This window comes from Balaenoptera borealis (genome assembly GCF_965194805.1).
Source record: "Balaenoptera borealis genome assembly, chromosome: X".
Lineage (NCBI taxonomy): Eukaryota > Metazoa > Chordata > Mammalia > Artiodactyla > Balaenopteridae > Balaenoptera > Balaenoptera borealis.
The window spans coordinates 36339778-36361240 of record NC_138881.1 but is presented as its reverse complement, the minus strand read 5'-3'; the positions used below and the strand labels follow the sequence as shown (position 1 = coordinate 36361240).

Genomic DNA, 21463 nt, shown 5'->3' with positions numbered 1-21463 from the left:
GAAAACAAAAACTTCCTCCACTCTATGGAAGTTTAACACTGTAACTGTCAATGGTATCCTGCAGGATAAATAGACTCCGTCTTCTCAAACATGTTATTTAGAAATGATTTGATGTTCTTTGCAAAGAAGAGGCAGACACAGCTAATACTAAACCCAAGTAGGGGGTTCCCAGGGGCAGGGCAGCACAACTCTCTTACTAAAGTAACTTAGCTACATAATCATGAAGTTTAAAATTCTAATTGGGTAAGCTATAAGAATTTAAAACTGTATCCCTTAAGCCTTTACCTTATTAGTTCTTCATACTGTAATCAGTTAGTTGTATATTCACCTTTTTAAATGCTATAGGAAAATTTAAGCCTTCCCTACCTGAAGTCTAGTGTGAATTTATCACATATTCTGTATAAATTTAGTAACAAGCATAGTAACTGAAATGTCTTCCTCAATTGGTAATGAATCTCAGGAGGCAGTGAGAATAATAAAAGTTTGTGTAACAAAACAGCCAATTTTAATTAGATTAAAACCCTTTTCAGTTAGGTTTTTACAATATAAAATAGATTTAATATTGAAACGACACAAATTTGGAATCATTATTAACTTTATTTGCCACTCTTTATAGACATTGGTCCACTTCCACATGAAAAGTAGGGAGCATCTACTTCCACTTAACGTTCTATAGAACGATGTTGTACTGCAAGCCAGAGTAACTTACTTACAAAAGGGGAAAAATTAAATCATGCCCCAAGATGTCCCCCAAATGTTTTTGTGTGTAACTCCACAAAGCTAGTTCCTTCTTAGATCAATGTAGTATCTTTAATATCCACACCTGACCATTCGGATCACCAAACTTTCAGAAGAGGTTAAAAAACAGCTATAGTCTGTCAATCAGATGGAAGTCCAAATCTAAGTAAGTGACTGTATAAGCACATACATAGACATACGTAGTTTAGAGCTGCTTGAAGTTAAAAACCTTTACTTTACTCGTTTCAGATTAAGATGTTTATGTTCATAGTATATAACAGTCCAGTTATCACTTTCACCTGTCCTGTGTAAGGAAGTAAGTTAATTAAGCATTTCAAAGTCAGTACATTTTCCCAACATAAATAACACAAACTGTTATTTCAGTGCATGTTTCCAAATATTAAATGGAATGAAATTCATATTAAATGGTTATATCAATCATAGTATTTGAGCATATTATGGAACCTGTATCACACAAATCAACTCACATCAATACTATAATTAATTCACTCTAAAAGAACATCATCTCACAGGCACATAAAAGCGAGAACACAATCTGCTTTTTTATAAATTTATACTATCTACTTTACACTAAAAGATTTATTATAACGAAACAGCCGATTTCCAAACCCCTTTTCTAAGTTGGCATAAGGAAAGTTCAATCCATTCGAATCTTCTGGTTTGTCATCCTATAAATGATGCTATCATATCCAGGATCCATGTTCCAAATATTGTAAGAGGTGATAATCACAGCCAAGGCCAAGGCGATCATTATCCAGAGTATCATGTTGAAAACCACTGGATAGTCAAAATTATACTTATATGCGAGGTTATAGGTACTTGATGGGTCCTTCTACAGGAAAGAAAATCACAGAGGGAAGAATGTTAAGTTAGGAAATTATCCCAATTTGCTAGCTATGATTCGTTTATCTAACAAACAAAGTATATTAAAAAGTGGCATAAGAGCTCCCTATATTAGGAGGAACCAAGAAGGGGGAGCCTTCAAAGAGAAGGTTAGCACACTGTTGGTGGAAGTATATACAGTGCTCCAACTGCTTGCAACGCCAATAAACTTGACAGTGTGCGTATACTGTGATCCAGCCAGTGCGTGCCCTAGGGAACACGTCTAGATGTACCAAGACATGTGCAAGGACATCCAGCAACGGGATGAATAAATGTGGCACATCCAGTGGAACATATAGTAGTAGTTCAGGTCATTTTACTGCTATGTTTATCAACTTGCGTGGCTCTTAAAAACAATACTGAGCCTTTGCTCAGAGAAAAATACATATAGTATGATTCCATTTATAGAAAATTCAATTACAGGCAAAACCAAACATTATTTAAGGATAAATACATATGTATTAAAACTGTAAAGAAAAGCCAGGGACTGGTTGACATAATATTCAGGAGAGCAATTACCTCTAGATGGGGAGGGTAAAGGAATAAGACAAGAGGGAGCTTCAGAAGAACAAGTATTCTCTTCAGCTTTATAACGTTAAATTTTTAAAATTCTTTAACTAGTATTACATGTTACATACTTTGTACGCTGTGTGTGGAGGGTGTGTCCTGCATGTTACATACTTTGTACGCTGTGTGTGGAGGGTGTGTCCTGCCAGGGAGGTTTTACATTCGCTTCCGCTGGAGGCCACCGGTCTTACCAGCCTGGGGCTGAGGTTTGTGTTAATTTCTTGGCCTGGGGCTTCCTAGAACTTGCGGATAGTATAAATTTGAGCCTCAAACCCACATGAAGGTAGCCCTGTGGTTAAGGATTCCCTAGGAGACATTCCACCCCCAGCACATACCCCGACTGCACAGCCCCCAAGCTGCCTTCCTGTCTCCTTCTGCTGGCAGGCGGGCTGTTTTCTAGTCTCGCTGCGGGCACGGCCCTTTCAGGGTCCCAGCTTCACGGGGAGGCGTCAGTTCCAACTCCCCACAGAGAGCCAGTTGCTCAGTAACCCAACTGGAAATGTTCCCAGGGCAGCCTGACTAACAAACACAGTTCTCCAGTTCCCTTTCTGCAGTTGCTCCTTAAGAGTTTCCCTTACTTTCTTGAGAGTTAAACTGTGCACTCAAGAGGGTGTTTGCTTTTTATCCACTATTTCTAGATGCTCTGTAGTCGTCAGAAAATTTTTCGGTTTGTCTAGCCTGCCATGCTGTCTTAAACAGAGGTCCTTCCGCTCCTGTTAAGGATGAAAACAAGTCACATCTAGATTATCTTGAACACATTACTTTTGAGCATCTCACTCTAAGTCCCACACAGCGATTGATAAAACTGAGGAGAGTGCTGGCTGCAAAATGGACCCAAAGGAGAGTGTCCATAAACGACTGGGAATCCGCCTGCTCTGAGAGATGAAGCCAGCTGAAGCCAGCTGTAAGTGATGGTCTTGGCCGTGCGCGCACACGCACTTGTTATATATACTAGAGCTGGCACCCTTGCCTATGATCCTCTAAATGCTTAAAAATCAAAGCAAGATCCAGGTCAAAAAATTGTATTATAAAGAGTGTACGTAGCTGGAAAATGGGAGACTGTACCACAAAGACGATGTACCTCTGAGAAAAGCAGACTCCACAAGTTGAGAGCGCCACACCACTCCCTCATGTTAACTTCTGAGGTCTCCTTGTAATACCCATAATTTGAATTATCTTATGGGCTCTGACACATTTGCTTTTATCCCTAACAAAGTCTCGCATCCCTAACAAAGTCTTGCATTATCTGATTACAACCCCAAAGAACTGAGCATCACTGGCAAAACACACATACCTACGTGAATAAGAAACCTACGTTTTAATTGTTTTTTCAGATTTACTGACTGCTCATTCATATTGCCCACAAGTGATACAGGATTTAGTGGGTTTTTTAGAGTTAATTTTGCAATTTTAAAGCAGGATCTAAAAACATACTCACCGCTTGTTTTGCCTCAAGGATAGTCCTAGTCTTCCTCGCAAGGGATGTGTCGAACGATCTGACAGTCACTAACTCTACCACTGCATTCCCACTGTAGAGATTGTACATGTCATCTGCAAACTGAAGAGTTACTGACATTACTATGAATCTCAAAATACACACTTATTAAAATTTTTGTAAAGCTTCTGTGCACCTACAAGAACAAATACAATTACCTACTGGCTCATGAAATACACTGTGTCTTAAAATAGGCAAGTCTTAAAGGTTTTGATGATGTTAAAATATTCAGAAAAGTGTTAAGATTCAACATATAAACGTTCAAAATAAAATTACTTCCAGAAAGAAGGGTCACTGAATTTGTTGGTGTATAAACTGGGGGCAGGGAAGTAGGAAAAATGAAATCTTTGTTGTCTCTGGTTGATCACAAACATCTACGAAGATTTAACTATGAAGCCTCACTGAAGAGCTGCAGGTGAATAACGTCAAGGGCAGAAGAAAACTAGCATTTACTAGTATCTACTAAATGTCTGGTACTGTACTAAGTGTTCTCCTTCGATTATTTCATAGGGATTAGAGTTTCAGGGAAGATGAAAGTTCTGGCGATGGATGGTGGTACAGTTGCCCAACAATGTGAATGTACTTAGCGCCACAGAGCTGTACACTTAGAAATGGTTAAATGGGAAATTTATGTTAGATATATTTTACCATGCCAAAAAGAAAAAAAAAAAAGTACTGTGCTAGAGTTACTGATCATTTCCTATGCTGCCTATGCCAGCATTAGAAAGAGAGACATCCCTGGGATTTCCCTGGTGGTCCAGTGGTTAGGACTTGGCACTTCCACTGCCAGGGCCCAGGTTCAATCCCTGGTCGAGGAACTAAGATCCTGCAAGCCGCTCGGCAAGGCCAAAAAAAAAAAAAAAAACAGACAGACATCCCAACATACACCTGTGACCTACTCCATCCTCGGTCACTGAAATTAGAGGGCCCTCAAAGAAGGTGAGTAAAAGACTTCAATCAATAGTATTTCACTAAGCAGATTTTTCCCATTAGGAGGCTAAAAGTCAAATGCTCATACTCTAACTGCTCACACCCCATTGATGGTTTACCTTTTGTAGAGCATCAACAAGGATCTTAGAAGCATCTCTAAATTGTTCAGAGTCTTCCCCGTAACGTTTCCCAATTTCGTCCAAACCTGCCAGCTCCAGTGAGTATAAATCAGGAGAATGATCCTTGGCTAGATGCTTATGTCGAGACAACTTAGGAGAAAAAACAAACAAAAGGAAATAGATGAAGTATTGTCAAACACAGCCAGTTGGAGTTTCACACCTAACTAAACTAGGCAGAAGCACCCCAGGGTACCACAATAGTCTAGAACGGTGGCAAACAGAACTGGTTTAAATGGGAGTTTCTGATAAAACAAATCCAACACAAATCTCATTTTTAGGAGCAGTTAGTTATAATAAAAGCTCTTTTAAAAATTTCTTAGTTTAAAAACCTCAGATACGGGCCAGGGCCAGGGTATGAGAGAACAGATGGTTGGACCAGTTTGATCCCAGGAGAGATGAGCCATCAGTGCTCACAGAGCAGACATCTCCCACACCACCAGCACTACACTTCCACACTCCCCAAACCAACCCCACTGAGAGTTTGGCCAGCAACTTCAGAAGATAGCACATGGGTAAGATTTTCTATTTCATCATAGGAGGGTTTTTAAAAAAAAATCACCAAAAAAAAAAAGAATACACTACAGGCATATATATTCTCTTCCTGACTTGGTCGACTGTGTTATTAGTCCAAACTGTTTAAGTCTTAATGTCTGACAAGAAATCAACAGGTCAGGACCACAGCCAGGGTGGCCTTACTCCTAAGCCTGTGTTCTTGGAAGATATATTAATACTTACTATCCCTCCTAAAGGTAGAAATGCAAAGTAATTTGTTAACATGAGATGAGTTCAAAATTCCCAACACCACCACTGCTTTCTCAACTTTCATGGAATCATAAATCTAGGGCATACTTAAACTTTTTGACCAGTTTCACTATCATTCAAGGACTCTCTAGAAATGTCTTCTGGAACCAGAATAAATGGAACGGAAAAATTTGAGAAGCCTACTTACCAAACTTGAAATGTCATGTAGCACTTGCAGTTCAGAAAGAAAAAGCAGATCAACCTGCAGAGAGCAGAAAGAAATGAGCATTATTTTAAATATGCATCTAAGATCTATATTTGCCATCTATCAAATAAGGCACAGGATATTACAGACATTAAGTACATGAGTGAATTTATGCAACAACTGTCCTCCATTTGCTAGGTTCATTTCAACTGAAAATGCTTATAAAACAGTATTTCCTAACAAAAAGGTGATAGTCATTCTCCAGCACAGTGACTACCACTCAAATAGCTTTATTTTTTTTTTAAGGAGTGCTTTTTTGTGTGTTTTATTTTTTTTTTAATTTATTTATTGTATTTATTTATTTTTGGCTGCATTGGATCTTCCCGGACCAGGGCTCGAACCCGTGTCCCCTGCATTGGCAGGCGGATTCTTAACCACTGCGCCACCGGGGAAGTCCCAATAGCTTTATTTTTGATAAAGCTGTGAAAAAGCATCTAAACTGGTTTTCCCTCAGGGCATCAGAATATTCTGGCGCACTGCAACGAGGTCCTGACAATAGCCTACTTTGCTCACATCCCTTGAAGAATAAAAGATGGTGGTCCTGGTCATCCAGAGTAGGTGAAGAAGGGAGGCTACCACAAAGGTGGCATGCCATGTGGTTAAGAGGGTGCATGAACAGGTGGTGAAGCTGACATACAGGAGTCAAAAGTAAGGGTGGTGCCCTCCACTGTACAGTCAAGAATGAATTAGAAAAATGAGGCAACACATCAAAAGTGGCAGTGAATAATGGCTCCCACATTACCAGATCCACACAGCTCTACCAACTACCAACTAGTTACTGTGATGTCTGGCCTGTCAGGATTAATTGGTGGCAACCCTTGCGCTAGAATGTAGTGCTATTTATTACTACAGATCAGCTCACAAAGAGATGAAATTCATTTCTTAAAAATTACACTAAAGGAAAAAAGAATCTACTCCAAGCAATAAACTTGCAAAACTTTTCATTTTCTAAAATTTCAAGTTTGCTCTAAAGTCAGGAGCATAAGAAATGGCAAGTTACTAATGATATTCATTTATTCATTCAATAACTGCACTACTTACTTCATTGTTCCTACTCAGAGAATTGAGGGGAAGTGAACTGAGAACAGAGTTTTCTTGAAACAGTCGATTGCGGAGCTGTCTTAGTGTTACTGAGAGATCTTCAAAAACCGAGTTTGCCTTCCCCACCATGTACACTCTCTGCAAGAATCCAAAATTTTGTTACATTCTACAGATTAATTCCAATATACAGAGGTCTGTCAGCATTTTTCATAAAATTAGTTTTAAATTTTCATTAAAGAAAGAAAGCTTATTTTTTAAAGCATTTAAAATAAAAACTGTATCACACTTACTTCCTCACTGGGAGCCAACTGTAAAACTACAGGAGTTTCTTCAGAAAATAAGGAGTGAATGGAACTTGCAACGCTGTCAAGACTGAAAGGAACTGCCTGAAATTTAATAGTGAGATCTTAATTATTACCTGAACCAAAATGGTAAGAAAAATCATTTACATAGTATTAAAAAAGGAGCCTTTAAAAAAAAAAAAAAGTACCAGCATTTTCTTTGGAAATTCAAAAGACCTAAATCATATCCAAACGCAAAGAGCCCTTTTGAGGGCACAGAAGATTAAACAGCCCCCTAGTGGGCCAATGAGTTTGTGTCTCCAAATGTGCCTAAATGAGAAAAAACGTGCAAAATGAAGGAGAAAACACTACCTTGCACAAACGACCATTTTCTGGTGGTCATTCAGGTATTTTAAGCAGCAATACATCTGGTTTCAATATTGATAAAATGTGCCACAATGAATGTATATTCTACAATAATGTATTAACTTGCAATTAAGAGAGGGTCAAAAGAATTTGAAGACTTGAATATAATTGAAAGAGAGACCTCATTTTCCATTTTAAAATTTTAAAAATAATAAGATGTAGGGTTTGGTCTTCAGATAGACTGAAGACTCTTAGGCAAGGCATAAAGTATGTCACAAGAATTCTGAATGTGAAATTTATCTTGGGAACACATGATATTAATAAACTGACATAGCTAATTGTGATAAAATGTACTTTTTTCCGTGAATTTATTATTAAAGTGTAACATACATATAATACGGTGCACAAATCTTGGAGTAACAGCTCAAGGAATATTTACAGATGGATATGCTCATATAACCCAACCAGAGCAAAACAAAACATCAGCACTCTGCAAGCCTCTCTACCCACTCCCTCCATCCCCAAGGGTAACCAAAATTCTGACTTCTATTCCCATAGACCTGTTTTTGCCCCACATTATTTTTTTAAATTATGGTAATTCTTCCCCTCAAAAACTTATTTATTCTCAATATTATTACAACAAGCAGTACAGTAGTAATGTTTTTGTTTTAATGGAGATTTCGTACAGTGATTTTTTTTCCCAGTAATTCCCTTTACTATTAAAAGGTTCATATATATAAGTAGCTCGTTAATGTGGGCCAGGCAGAAACAAATGTGATTAATAAATGTGAAGTGTTATCTATTTTTACTCTTACACAAGATGCATATTAACTCTTCCCCAAATTCTCTTAAAATAAGTTAATGAGTAACTGAAGAAGGGGAAGAGTTCCAGCTTGCAAAAGCATCCTGTTACAAGCTCCCTGAGTCAGCCACAAGCGCTCCTCCTTTTGCAGGCACACACTTCACTTCCTTGGGCTTTGGAAGGAATATGAGAAAATGTAACACAAACTCTCCAGCCTCATTTCACCTCAGTGGCACACACAGCAGGAAAGTTGAAGATTAAAGGTAACGTGTCCCTAGCAATCAAATTGGAGAAGCTACTGAGTCAGGTGAGCGCCAAACTGTGAAGGAAAAGAAAAAAGTATATAGACTGCTATACTCAAAAAGGAAAAAAGGTCATGCTTAAAATCCCATGATTGTTTTCTTCTACTACATTATAAGGATACACGTTTGTCCTGGGAAAAATGGAAATTCTGTATCTACAGGACTTGAAAATCTAATGATAACAGCTAGCTAATCAAATAGAAGCTTTGTTAAGTGGAATTCTAAGGCTTTTTTTTTTTTTTTTTCTGGTGGATTTTTCCCTCGGAGCCTTATATCTATCTTTCCACCTACTGCCAGTAAAAGTATGAGAAGCGGTCAGTCAGGGTCAAGCAATAACATGACCTCTTTTCACAGCTTCTACTCCTGTAAAATGAGGCTAGTCTGTTTTAAAATGTTTAGTTTTGGATTGTAGGCTAATGAAAATCTTAATGGCATATTGGATTTTTAATATACTTTTTTATTTTTATTTTTTGGCTGTGCTGCGTGGCATATGGGATCTTAGTTCCCTGACCAGGGATGGAACCTGTGCCCCCTGCAGTGGAAGCGTGGAGTCTTAACCACTGGACCGCCAGGGACGTCCCATATATACTTTTTTAAAAGAGATCTTCTACAGTGATTTTTACAGAAATCACACAACAAGCTACTTAATAATCTTTGAGAAGACTAAAAGTATCTTTTTCACATGTCTTTCATTTTTATTGTTCCCTTCCTTCCATTTACTCTGAAATTCTTCTGGTTTCTTTAGCTCATTAATTTCCAATCTTTTAAATTATCTAACATGTGCATGTAGGGTTATAAATTTTCCCTCTTCTTACCACTTTAGCCTGTACCCTTTAAATATATGGCACATTTGTGATATTCAGTTCCAAATAATTTCAATACTTCCACCATAATTTTCTCCTCAACCAATGAATTATTTAGGACTGTGTCTATTTCAGCTATCTTTTCTTACTGGCTTTTTAAAAATTAATTTTTAAGAGTTATATATACATGTGGTTTAAAGAGACAAACAATTCTTTAAGACTTTCTATGGAAGATAAGGTTGCCCGTCCATTTCCTATTTCTCTGAGGTACTCACTTTCTTTCCTCCCCCATCTTTTTTCTTCCTCACTTCGAGTTAATTTTTCCAGTTTTATTGATACAGTTGACATACATCACTGTGTAAGTTTTAAGGTATACAACATGATGGTTTGACTTACATATACTGTGAAATGATTACTGCAATAAGTTTAGTGAACATAAAGAAAATTTTTTTCCTTGTGATAACTTAGAGTTTACCCTCTTGACAACTTTCATATGTATCACACAGCAGTGTTAACTACAGTCATCATGCTGACTGACTGAACGTTACATCCTTAGTACCTATTTATAGCACTCACCTTCAAATCCTTTGTTTCCTTTTCTTTTTACCACCACCTCTAAATAATGTTTATACTACTCCATCTTGATTTTTCAATTTTAGGCATTATGTATTTATCGCCCATTATAGAAAATGAGGATCTAGCTCTCCCACATTACCAACCACAGCCCTATCCCCTTACAAGCACTCTGTTTCTATCTCTCCACCCTCCCAATAGTTATAATTTTCATTTCTGTATCATTTTATTATAACTACTTAAACAATATTCTCAGCCTAGCTTCATACTGTGCAATTCCTGCTTTTCCTTTCTTGCGCTTCTGGTCCCTAATGGCAATGATGAGAAATCTGCTACCATTTTACTCTCATTCCTTTGTCATGACAGCGTCTTTTCTCTCTGGGAAGATTATTAGCGTCCTTGACAGTTCTTCAATTTCACTATATTTAGGTGTTGATTTGGCTTTAGCCTACCTCAGTGTGCTCTAAACCTGAGGAGTCGTATCTTGTGTTTGTTTCTACCACTTCCAAGCATTTTTTAAGGTATCATTTTGTTATTGTATTCAGATTTAACTGCATTGTGGTCAGAGAGGGTGGTTTACATGATACTGATTATTATCCATTGAGATTTGCCTTGTGGCCTAGTACACGGTCATTTTTTGTAAGCATGTCATGTGTGCTTGGAGATAATGTATACTAGACCACAGGAAAAGTGTGAAACCCCCCACCACCACCAAAATCAGCATCATATAGACCAGTGTTACAATGCAGTGAAATTAGAAACTGAAAAATTAAAAATTATTTTGAAAGAACCCGTATGTTACAACACTTCTAAATAACTCATGGGTTAAAGAAATCAGTCTAAATTACAAAATATTTTTAAGTGAAAATGAAAGCACCACATATCAAAAATATCTTTTAACTGCCTCTGGTTTCTATCCCTTCCTTTAACTCTTCCACAATTTTAATATATGTATTTTTAAATCTCTTTTTGAGGCTGGTCTATTATCTGTAGTAGTTCTAGGGGGATGAATTCTGTTTGTTGCACCTGCTGACTTTCTCATGGCATTTTTTCCTTCAAGTGTTTGGTAAATTCAACTCCTCTTCAGTTCTTTTTTACCGAAGGAGCCCTGGGCTGGGGAGGTGTCTGTGTGGGGTGGATTGTGTGAATTTGGAGCATGTGACTCTGCACAGCACAAGCCCATAGTTCCGATTTCTCTTAGGGGGGGCTCTTTGGGCCCCACAGCTAAGGGTGGCAACCCAGCTCCTTCATGGTAGCCCTGGGGCAGCTGGGGTTTTACTAGTCCTCCTTTCAAGAACAAGACAGCATTTTATAGCCCCAGGCTTTCTGTAGGGAAGGAACACAGTTTCACCTTCAGCTCCTGCTCACCATTGTGCCTTTTGAATTCTCTATTCATATCTGGCACCTGTGTGTATCCCTTCCTCGCTTTCAAGTTTAGTGATACATGTAAAGATGTTTGGTGACTTCTATATGCTTACAGTAGAAGGAGGGCCTCTCACAACAGCTCAGCCAGCCATATTGCCTGAAAGGCCAGTGAAGGAATAAGTGAGCCAGCAAAATTGCCTCCAGTCTCCTTCTTACACAAAAATGATAAAATTCTGAAGGGAAGGTGACAAAATAATGCCCTAGAAAATGTCAGCAGGTTACACCCTCAACTGGTTTCTCTTTTTTGAGCCTCTGACTATTCTGAGAGTGGGCCAATTTCTCTACCTTAGAAAGTATTCTCATCCATAGCAAACAGCCAAGTCTCAATAAATTTACAACCATCATATAATTAAAAAAAAAAAAAAAACTATTTTACTTATCAGTGCATTAAAAAAAAAAAGACGAGTGCTTAGAACACAATCCATAATGACAGCTGACAAGACAAAATTTTAAATGCATCCCTTTAATTCTTTATAATAAATACTCACATTTTCCAAAGGGTACGAAATGACACTGCCTGGGGGTAGAGCAAGCTTGTCCACTCCCTTCACCGTCACCATAACGGTAGCCCGAGGACGGTGGAATAGGTTACCCACTGCAAGTCCCGGCCAAGAAAGGTCCTACACATTGAAAAGTGTGAAACTGTGCCAATTATCAACGCAGGAAACCATTTCCCTAATAACATCTAACAAGCAGAATTAAGGGGTACCGGGATGACACTGGCAATGAAAACTCACAGGGACAGCAGCAAATGTCTTATTTAAAGCAGTAGTTGCAATCTCCTAATTGAGGATGCTGATTTCTACCTTCTTCATTTTCTTTTTTTTTTTTTTTTTTTAAGATTTATGTTTTTTTATTGATTAATTGATTGATTGATTGATTGTTATGTTGGGTCTTCGTTTCTGTGCTAGGGCTTTCTCTAGTTGTGGCAAGCGGGGGCCACTCTTCATCACGGTGTACCTTCTTCATTTTCTTAAACCTTTACAGACTTGAAACAATAAAGTCTAATAACAAGTCATCTCAAACCTTCTGTGGAAAAAAGCAGGCAAATAAACAAAATGTAGGTACTTTTCAAATTCCAGATTACAAAACATTCTCTTTTCCATATAACCATGGACATTTCCTTCCCTCACATCATTCTTTGCCCTTACCTACAGCATCACTTTTCTCTTTCACAGTGACACAGCAAGGCTACCATTACAACATTCTCTTTAGACTAAGTGCTTTATAAATAAAATTCCTGCTGAAAGTAACTCATAGTAGTTTATTAATAATTATTTCTAAAGGTTACTTTGACAGCCATTTGTAGTCAAAATTAAGTTTGTAAAGAACTAGGTGCAAATTTCATCCTAAAATGTAAACAACCCATCAGGTTCACGCAAGGAATGCAGGGGCTCCACCCAAAGGCCCAGCAGAGAGGCAGTTCCCATGCACTGCTTCTGGTTTCAAGGGCACTCAGGACCTAGGAAGAATGTTCCTTTGAGTGACTGACGATATCTAGAGACCACCTCAAAAGCACCAAAGTTTAAAGTGGGAGGAGATAGGAAGATAGAGCAAACTCCATCTCCTTTCTTCCAGCCCTGAGCTTTATAAGATGTCTCATACTGACTGGACCTAGGCCCCCTACGCAACAATCATGTAAGCAGCCAGATATTACAACAGGTTATGGCTACTGACCACACTATTTTCCTAAACTCAGGTAAACATTTTATCATGCATAACAAATTGCAATGGACTGAATGTTTGTGTCTCCTCAAAATTCATGTTGCAAAAATCCTAATCCCTCCAGTGTGACGGTATTAGGAGGAGGGGCCTTAGGGAGGTAACTATATTATGAGGATGGAATCCTCATGAATGAGATTAGAGCACCCTTATAGAGGGGACCCCAGAGGGCTCTCTCCGGCTCTCTCCACCATGTGAGGATACAACAAGAAGTTGGCAGTCTGCAACCCAGAGAGGGCCTTCACCAGAACCCTACCGTGCTGGCACCCTGATCGCAGACTTCCAGCCCCTAGAACTGTGAGAAATAAATGTTTATAAAGCACCCAGTCTATGGTACTTTGTAACAACAGCCTGAACCAAGACACAAATCTATCATGTGTACTGGAAAAACACAATAAAATTATACATCCTATTAATAGTAGGACAGATGCATTCTCTTATATAACAAAGAACGTCACTACTATGAATAAACGATTACATGGTTAATGTTTTATAATGATTTGTTTTCATAATCGAGCTTGGAACACTTATCCAAAATCTCCCTGACTACAAATAAGCTTTTTACTTTTGTAATCTGTACCTATGTTTGCCCGTTGCTTTCCTGGCCTATTAGCAGAAATCAACAAAAATGCTTTCAGAAGCAGCTCCAAATATTTTTTTTAAATACACATACTTCTTTCACAGAGAAGCCCATGGACAATGCAGCCACGTCTGGGATTCGCTCTCCTGGTATGGGCCAATTTCCATCCCGGAAAACAACAGACCCTGGTGATCTTAATATACTAAACTCGTCCCCTAAGACACCTGAAAGGAAAACAGATTAATAAATGATCACCATCATAAATCTTTTGCACCCACATTGAAAATTATTAAATATAATACATACTTTCCCATTCTCCATTGACTTTAGCATACTAAATTTTGATTGGACAAAATGCTGAAACCTAAACATCAACAAATTCTTTTTCAAAGTATCACTGTAAGAATTTAAGTCCATACATTCTGCTGTAACAAAGTTACAACTATGAAACAAGACTCTCCTAATGACCTAGGTGCCTTCCTACAGATGGCCCTTAAACAGGGGCATGTGGCAATTTTGCAAGAATTAGAAATCAGCAGCATTTCTCCAGATTTTTAAAAGAACAAAAACCAAAACCTTGGCCCAGACCAGAAAGGAAGAAAAGATACTTGAAATCTCTAAATTATTTCTACCATCAAGGGCTTCCCTGATGGCTCAGTGGTTAGGAATCCGCCTGCCAATGCACGGGACACGGGTTCGAGGCCTGGTCCAGGAAGATCCCACATGCCGCGGAGTGACTGAGCCTGTGCTCTAGAGCCCACAAGCTGCAACTACTGAGCCCACGTGCCACAACTACTGGAGCCCGCGTGCCTAGAGCCCGTGCTCCGCAACAAGAGAAGCCACCGCAACGAGAAGCCCACACACCACAACGAAAGAGTAGACCCCGCTCACCGCAACTAGAGAAAGCCCGCGCACAGCCATGAAGACCCAACACAGCCATAAATAAATAAATATTTCTACCGTTGATCCTCTCTTGAAAATGCAAATTCATAAAATTCCTAGTATATCATGCCAAAACTTCAGCAGGTTAGTATATCTTAGGATAGATCATAGCTTCCCTTATGTCCCACAGGCAAAGCTAGTGAAATGAGTACTGTCAAATGGGGGGTCCACGTTACCAGTCAGAATGTAAAATACTTCAGACTCTAGAAACAAAGTCCAGGACATAGTATTTCCAATGCACATATCAAGAGGCTGAGAAAAGGTATTCTGTAATAATAAAGTCAACTAGTCTAGGGGTATGGGGCCTGGGATTAAGAGGTGAGAATGAGAATAAAGGGACTATGTTATAGGCCCTCCAAGGCTAAGGATGAGGTATCTTGCTTCTTCACCCATCGTGAGTTAACCCAATCATGTCTAGATTACACAAGGACAAGTAACTAATGGAAACTTTCGAGTTCCTATGAAAAGATTAGTTCCAAGTCCAAAACAAATCTTGGTCACGCCTAGTACAGGAAAATTAGACTTTAATAAAGCATCACTGTTACTCTCTTGACCTAAGGAAAGTACCGCTTACAGGCTATGGGAATAACTTTGGATGCAACAGTAAATGTTTCGGTGTTGCAGTATTGACAGTAAATAAAAGGCCTCAGGATGGTGCTGATACAACACGAAGAGTTACGAGTTTCATTCAGCACAGCCACTAGAGCAGGAATTTCCAAACTGCTCTAGCCAAAGGCAGACAAAAAAAAATTAGCAGAATGGAATGGCAGTTTGTAAATGACAGACATCTTGGTTCGCTGAAGTAGTAGTTAACTGCAAACTCTAAGGAAAATGGGGCAGCAAGGAAGGCATACTTTCTGAATACCATACACACTTAAAGAACAAGATCTGGATCTGGAGATTGCCTTGTTTGAGATGCAGCCCTACTCACTCGACCCCAGCAGAGCTCTACTAAATTACTTTGCCTCAGCTTTACACTTAGAAGCCACTTCCACACCTGTACAACAGCCCTTCAGGAGCCTAGAGCTTTAGAAGACCTTACAGAGACTCCTGTGCTGAGAAACTGCTGCTTCACGCAGGCATCTCCGGGATACCTGAAAGAAGGCCACCCATCCTCTACCTGAATGTGACCAGCGAATGGGGATGCCACCTCAGCACTACGTTTGCCAGCAATCATCTCCATTGTCCCAACATTCTAATCCTTTAAAAAGTTTAAGAAGTTGGCTTCCCAACTTCTCTCAACTTCCAGTTTTATCACTCCCAACTCAGTCTCACCAGATAACCTCATCTCCAGCTTCAAGAGAAAGCACAGGAATTCCTCCAGCTTCCTGCTTCCTCTCCCCATCACAAGTTTATCTGCACAAGCCCCTAGCCTTATCTCCTCTCCCTCCAGGTGCTGGCAGGGATGTCCCTCCTCCGGTTGAAAATATCCCATGGTTCAGCCTTCAAGGGACCTTCATTCATTCACCTACTGAATTATTCATTCAGGGTTTATTAAGTCTCTATTCTGGAACATACGATGTATCAGGAGTTAGGTGGCTATATGGTTTGGGGCATACGAAGCTGGCCCTGTACAATATGAGCTCCACGAGGGCAGGGGTTTCAGTCTGTCTTGTTCACACAATATCCCCAGGGCTGAAAACGGTGCCTGGCACACTGGTGCTCAATAGATACTTGTTGAGTGAACGAATGAAGCCACACGTTGCACTAGCCGTTTCCCCTCTCAACTGGCTCTTTCGCTTCAGCATAAAAATACGCGTAGGGTGCTCCCATTCTAAAATCCAAACCACAAAACCCTTCCTTTGGTCCTACCAGCCTCCACCTACCTCTGCTTCCCTTCAGACGAAGAATCCTGGAAGAGTTGTCAGCCATCACTGGCTCTGCTACTTCTTCATCTCCTGTTTGCTACCTAACCCACAGCTTCTGACCCCACCATGCCACTGAAATGACTCACCAAATCCCAAAGACAATTTTCAGCCCTCAATTTATGTAACTTCCCAAAGCAACTGATACTGACAACTCCTGCCTTGGTCTCCATAAGCCCGGGCCCCTAGTTTTCCTTCCAATCCCTCTGGCTGCTTTTCTCCTCAGTTTCTTCCCCTTCCCATCCTTTAAAGCAGTGACGTCCAAACTTTTGAGATTTCAACCCTCTCAGTATAAAGTTTGAAAGTATTCCCAATATACATATATTTACTTATAAAGTATACATTTGTAGTATAAAATATATATTCATAATATATTACAGAACACACAAAATAGAAATTTTTTAAAAGGATGAGACACCTTAGTATTCTTCCCAATTTAATCATGAGAAAATAGCAGACAAGCCCAAATTGAGGGACATTCTACAAAAATATCTGACCATTACTATAAACAAGAGAGAGAAAATAAGAGACAAATGGAATTTCCAGTACATTCTTCTGGCATCCCAATATCACTGGGCACACTCCACTTGGGAGATCTGCAGCTCCATTCCTGACCCTCACTGCTTTCTATTCTACACTGTTCTACAATGGAGTCTCCCCCTGGCTGAGCCCATCTACTCCCTAAGACTGCAAACACCAAAAACACACTAATGGCTCCCAGATTTTTATATTCAGCCTCGATTTCCCTTGAGCCTTAGGCCTACAGTCAGCTGAGCATTTCCTTCTAAGTCCCATGAGTCCTTCAAACTCAACAGGTTCAGAACTGAATTCACCATTTTTCCATACACGCCTCCTACATTCTCTGTATCAAAGGATGACACCACCTTCCACCCAGCTGCTCGAATTAGTCATCTTTAAATCCTTCCTCAGCACCACAGCTAATCAACCAATGAATTCTGTCCATCTTTTGTTCTTCTTCTTATCTCACAACCCTTTCCCCTCCATGTCCAGGGTCCTCATCAGGCCCTCCCCACTTCAGGCTCTCTCGAGGCTTGCTAGAACTGGCCGCCTTATGACCCGTCATGCCACTCTCGGATCCAGCCTTCCCAGCACCTTTTCAAACTACAGAACATTCACCCTTCAGCTCAACCACCTTCACTCGATGCCCGGAGCCTTTGAGACAAAATCCAAAATGTAACACCCAAAGCACTTCACCACCCTTCCTTCTGGGATCTCCCCAACTTAACTCCTATACGTTTCAGCTCCACCAAACTATTCACTCTTTTGCTCTCACACCTGTGTGCTTTTACACATACTGTTCTGTCAAAAATGCCTTTTCTTCCCACCCCAACCTTTCACACATTTGCCTGTGAGGCACCCTGCCTGGGGAAATTTCCCCCAGCCTCCCCAGTCTGGGGGAGAGGTTAAGAATCCTTCCCCTCTTTGGGAACTCCCACCATACTATGCTGTCATCTATGAATGGGGATGGAATCGACAAGTGAAAAAATAAACAGGTCCTACTTTCGACCTCTGGGGCATCAGTGACCAAATTGAATCCCTCTTCAACATGACATCCCTTCAAATTCCATGTGTTCACCCTTGGCCTTTTCTCTCCAAGCTAAACATCTGAATTTTTTTCAAATACTCCTCATGACCTGGTATTCATAACCCTAGATCCCGTCCCCTGGTCTCTGGTTTCGTAACACCATTTTAAAGGACTCACATTTTTTTCTCAAATAGAGAAGTCAGATCTCTTAAAGATGTTTTCCATTAAATCACATTTAGTCATTGTGGAAAATAGTAATTTAACCTCATCTGACAAGACCATGCAGTGCAGAAGCTGACAGGATCAGATTCCTGATCTGTATGAACTAGACTATTATAGTTAGCAAAGCAGGTTCAAACCATATACAGAAGCAATTATTTTGCCTCAGACCAAAACCTAACAAAAACCCCTAAACCTCACTGAATCAAAATAATATCAATCATAACATTAAAACATGGAATTTCAGCGAGATGTTCAGCTAAATCACTGTATCAAAGGGAAGATCTTTAAATTTAAAAACTTAAAAAATTCCCCCAAAGAAATTGAGTAGATAGATCAGAACGACCTTGACAGAGCCAGAGACGAAAGGTACAATACAACCTTAAAATTTGGGGGTCATTTAAGTGTAACTATCATCAACACACAACACTCGGCACCTCCAGGGATGGAGAAAACCTGCCGATTTCAAAAATATCAAAGGTCTATACCTTCATGTAGAATTAAACCACCATTCCCAAAGTGGGGCATCTCAGCACCTCACAGAGCAGCGGCACAGGCGTCCTACAGATTTTTAACGTCTAGGTTTTAAATCGACACACTGGGGAACAGGGACCCATTCCTCCAAACTGTTATCAAGTCGGCCTCTTGTTCACCACTGTGCCGCTAGTCCCAGCCCCCATCATTCCCACATTCTCACACCTGTGCCACGACACGTATAATGGGAAAGGCCCACGCTTTGGAACCAGCTGATCTGGGTTCAATTCCAGCTTTGCGGCTTACTACTTGTGTGCTGTTTGGGTAATTTATCTAGGCTTGACCACTCTGTAAAACGAGGGTGATATCCTCTTCTAAGGATTGGTGTAAAATTAACCGAATTACATGATACACGGTAAGAGGCCGATTATGAGCTGACTTGCATTCCCCTTGTCGAATGCTAGGGAACCTAGGTTCCACGGAGAAAGCTACCATTTATTTGACATGTGACCCTAAGAACGTGACTCACATCTTAGTTTCCAAATCCTTAAAATTGGGAACTATTGCAAACCACTGAGAGGAACTTTAAATTCTCCTTGAGAAATAATCATACAAAAACAATAATCATACAAAATCAATTTCCGTATCCTGAAACACTGGGGGGAGTGGGGAGATTTCACCAATTACTGATGACAACCGCTAGAAATGAAGACACCAGAAAAATGCAAAAAGCAGCAGCTGATGGCAGCTAAGAAGTCTGCCTTCGCTTCTTTGCAGAGGGCTGCGGTTCAACAGTTGACTGAGAAATGCATCCCCGTCCTCCGAAGCGCCTCCCGAGCCGGAAGAGGCCGGAGCAAGACAGGCGGACTCGCCTTTCTTGAAGAGGCGGAGGGTGGAGGCCGGCTCAGGTGCCCCCAAGCAGCCCAGCCCCGCCCGGCCCCAGCAAGCCCGCCAGGCCGCGCCGCCACAGGCCGGCCCGGAGAGAAGGCGGAGAAGGAGGCGGCTGGGGCGATGCCATCGCCAGCTGCCCGCACTGCGGCATCCACCCCACTGCCGCCCACCCGCGGCCGCCCCCGAGTCCCGCGGCCCGGGGCCTCACCCGCCACCAAGAAGGACAAGAGCACGACGAGCACAGCCATGGTTCCGCGGCGGCCGCAGCAGTGCAGGACGACACGGAGCGGGCCGGCGGGACGCGATCGACCACCGCAGAACGAGGGGGTGACGAGCTCGGGCTCGCCCCGACTCCCTGCTCGCCTCCTCTGGGACGGCTGCCACCTTCTCCACCAACCGCCAGCTACGCCGCGGCCTGGGGAACAGACGAAGCCTGGGAGACGTAAGCATCATGGGCGGAGCCTAACGTGATGGATGGAAGGCCCTGCCAATGGCAGGCAGCGATCGAAGAGCCGGGCAGTTCCTCCCCCGGCCCGTGACGACCGGTCACGGGATGGAGGGTAGGGCGGGTGGTCGGGGGCTGGGGGGATGACGGAACCTGTCGAGGGGTCTAGAGAGCCCACAGGGTGGGGCTGCCTCCCGGGTGCGGACCCTTTCGCCAGTCTCGAGCGACGGTCTCCAACCAGGGTGTCTGTCTGTCCCGGTCGCGTGGCCCCGTCCCGCTACGGGTGCAGCTGTGGAAGCTGCAAGGCTGGTTTGGGTTTCGCTGTAACAATTACACAGATGCTGAGCACCTGCTGGGAGGAAGCCAGGCGCTTCGGGAAACCCCTGCACTCCAAGTAGTGGTGCTAGATAAACTACAGGACGCCCAGTTACGTTTGAATTTCAGATAAACAACGAATACTTTTTAGCATAAACATGTGAATATTCCATGGGACGTACTTATACTAAAAAAAAGTATTGTTTATCTGAAAAGTTGTTTATCTGAAATTCACATATAACTGGGCGTCCTGCATTTTGATTTGCTAAATCTGGCAACCCTATCTAAGACTTTCTGATCCACCAGGAGTTAATTACATTAATTACTTCCTTCATCCATTCACTCAGTGTTACGCGAAGGCTAGACATAATAATTTGACCAGGATCCTTCCTTCTCACACCTTATGGGTTTTTTTTTTTATTATTATTATTAAACCTATGATATGAAGCAAGAAATGACAGTGTATCATCTGTGGTCAGAAAACGATGCCCCAGCCAATGACCTTGAAAGATGGATGTGGTTTCAGTACGCAGGAGATGGGGAGGTTCTTTCAGGTAGCAAAAACTAAGCTATGACAGGGAGAAAACCCATCAGGTTAAGCATTAAATGTTTAGTTTAACCAAAGAAGAGGGGCACAAAGTGCTAAAAATTTCAATTAGGGACATGTTTATTGAGGATGTTGAATGTTACATAAAAGAACCACGCTTCAGTTGGTAGGAAATGGGGAGCCACTCAAAGGTGTCTGAGCATTGTTCAGTGCACAAATGCAAGACCAAAATGTTGGGGCGGGGGGGGGGGCGGGAAATGCCCTACTGTTTCCTCAGTTTCCAATCTCCATTTTCTTCTTGGGATTAATAGAGGGAGAAAAAAAGGAGAGTGGGTTGAAAGCAGTGACCCCAGCAGTTTCTCAGGTATCCTAGGAAAATACTCAGGTTTAAACTGTCTAGAACCCCTATGCTTACCAAAGCCACTCTCAGTTTAGGGAATGGAATCTGGATTTCCTCACTCAATTTCAGAAAACCCTTGGACTCTCGAATTTGTGTTCTTTCAGAG

General features: G+C 41.1%; 1 protein-coding gene across 2 annotated transcripts; it reads right to left on the bottom strand.

Annotated features, from left to right (window-relative positions):
• Positions 1-577: 577 nt before the first annotated feature.
• ATP6AP2 (ATPase H+ transporting accessory protein 2) lies at positions 578-20100 on the bottom strand. Of its 2 annotated transcripts, none has more exons than XM_082378231.1 (9): positions 19859-20100; positions 13807-13937; positions 11900-12031; positions 7150-7245; positions 6860-6997; positions 5762-5815; positions 4753-4902; positions 3647-3766; positions 578-1591 (listed from the first exon to the last, which is right to left on the bottom strand). In XM_082378231.1, exons 1-9 carry the CDS (start codon positions 19896-19898, stop codon positions 1397-1399), a joined length of 1056 nt encoding a protein of 351 aa, XP_082234357.1. In that variant the 5' UTR covers positions 19899-20100; the 3' UTR covers positions 578-1396. The 2 variants fall into 2 exon arrangements, with proteins under 2 accessions (XP_082234357.1, XP_082234358.1); XM_082378232.1 differs by lacking the exon at positions 578-1591 and adding an exon at positions 2322-2921 and having other exon boundaries at positions 19859-20073.
• Between the last annotated feature and the right edge of the window lie 1363 nt (positions 20101-21463).

Bases quoted from the DNA above. Each gene is read 5' to 3' on its own strand.
- ATP6AP2 (XM_082378231.1), bottom strand. From the start codon at position 19,898: ATGGCTGTGCTCGTCGTGCTCTTGTCCTTCTTGGTGGCGG. The intron at 4,903-5,761 runs GTAAGTAGGCTT...TTTTCTCCTAAG, and splicing joins TACATGACATTTCAAGTTTG to TTGTCTCGACATAAGCATCT. The intron at 3,767-4,752 runs GTAAACCATCAA...GTAACTCTTCAG, and splicing joins TTGTTGATGCTCTACAAAAG to TTTGCAGATGACATGTACAA.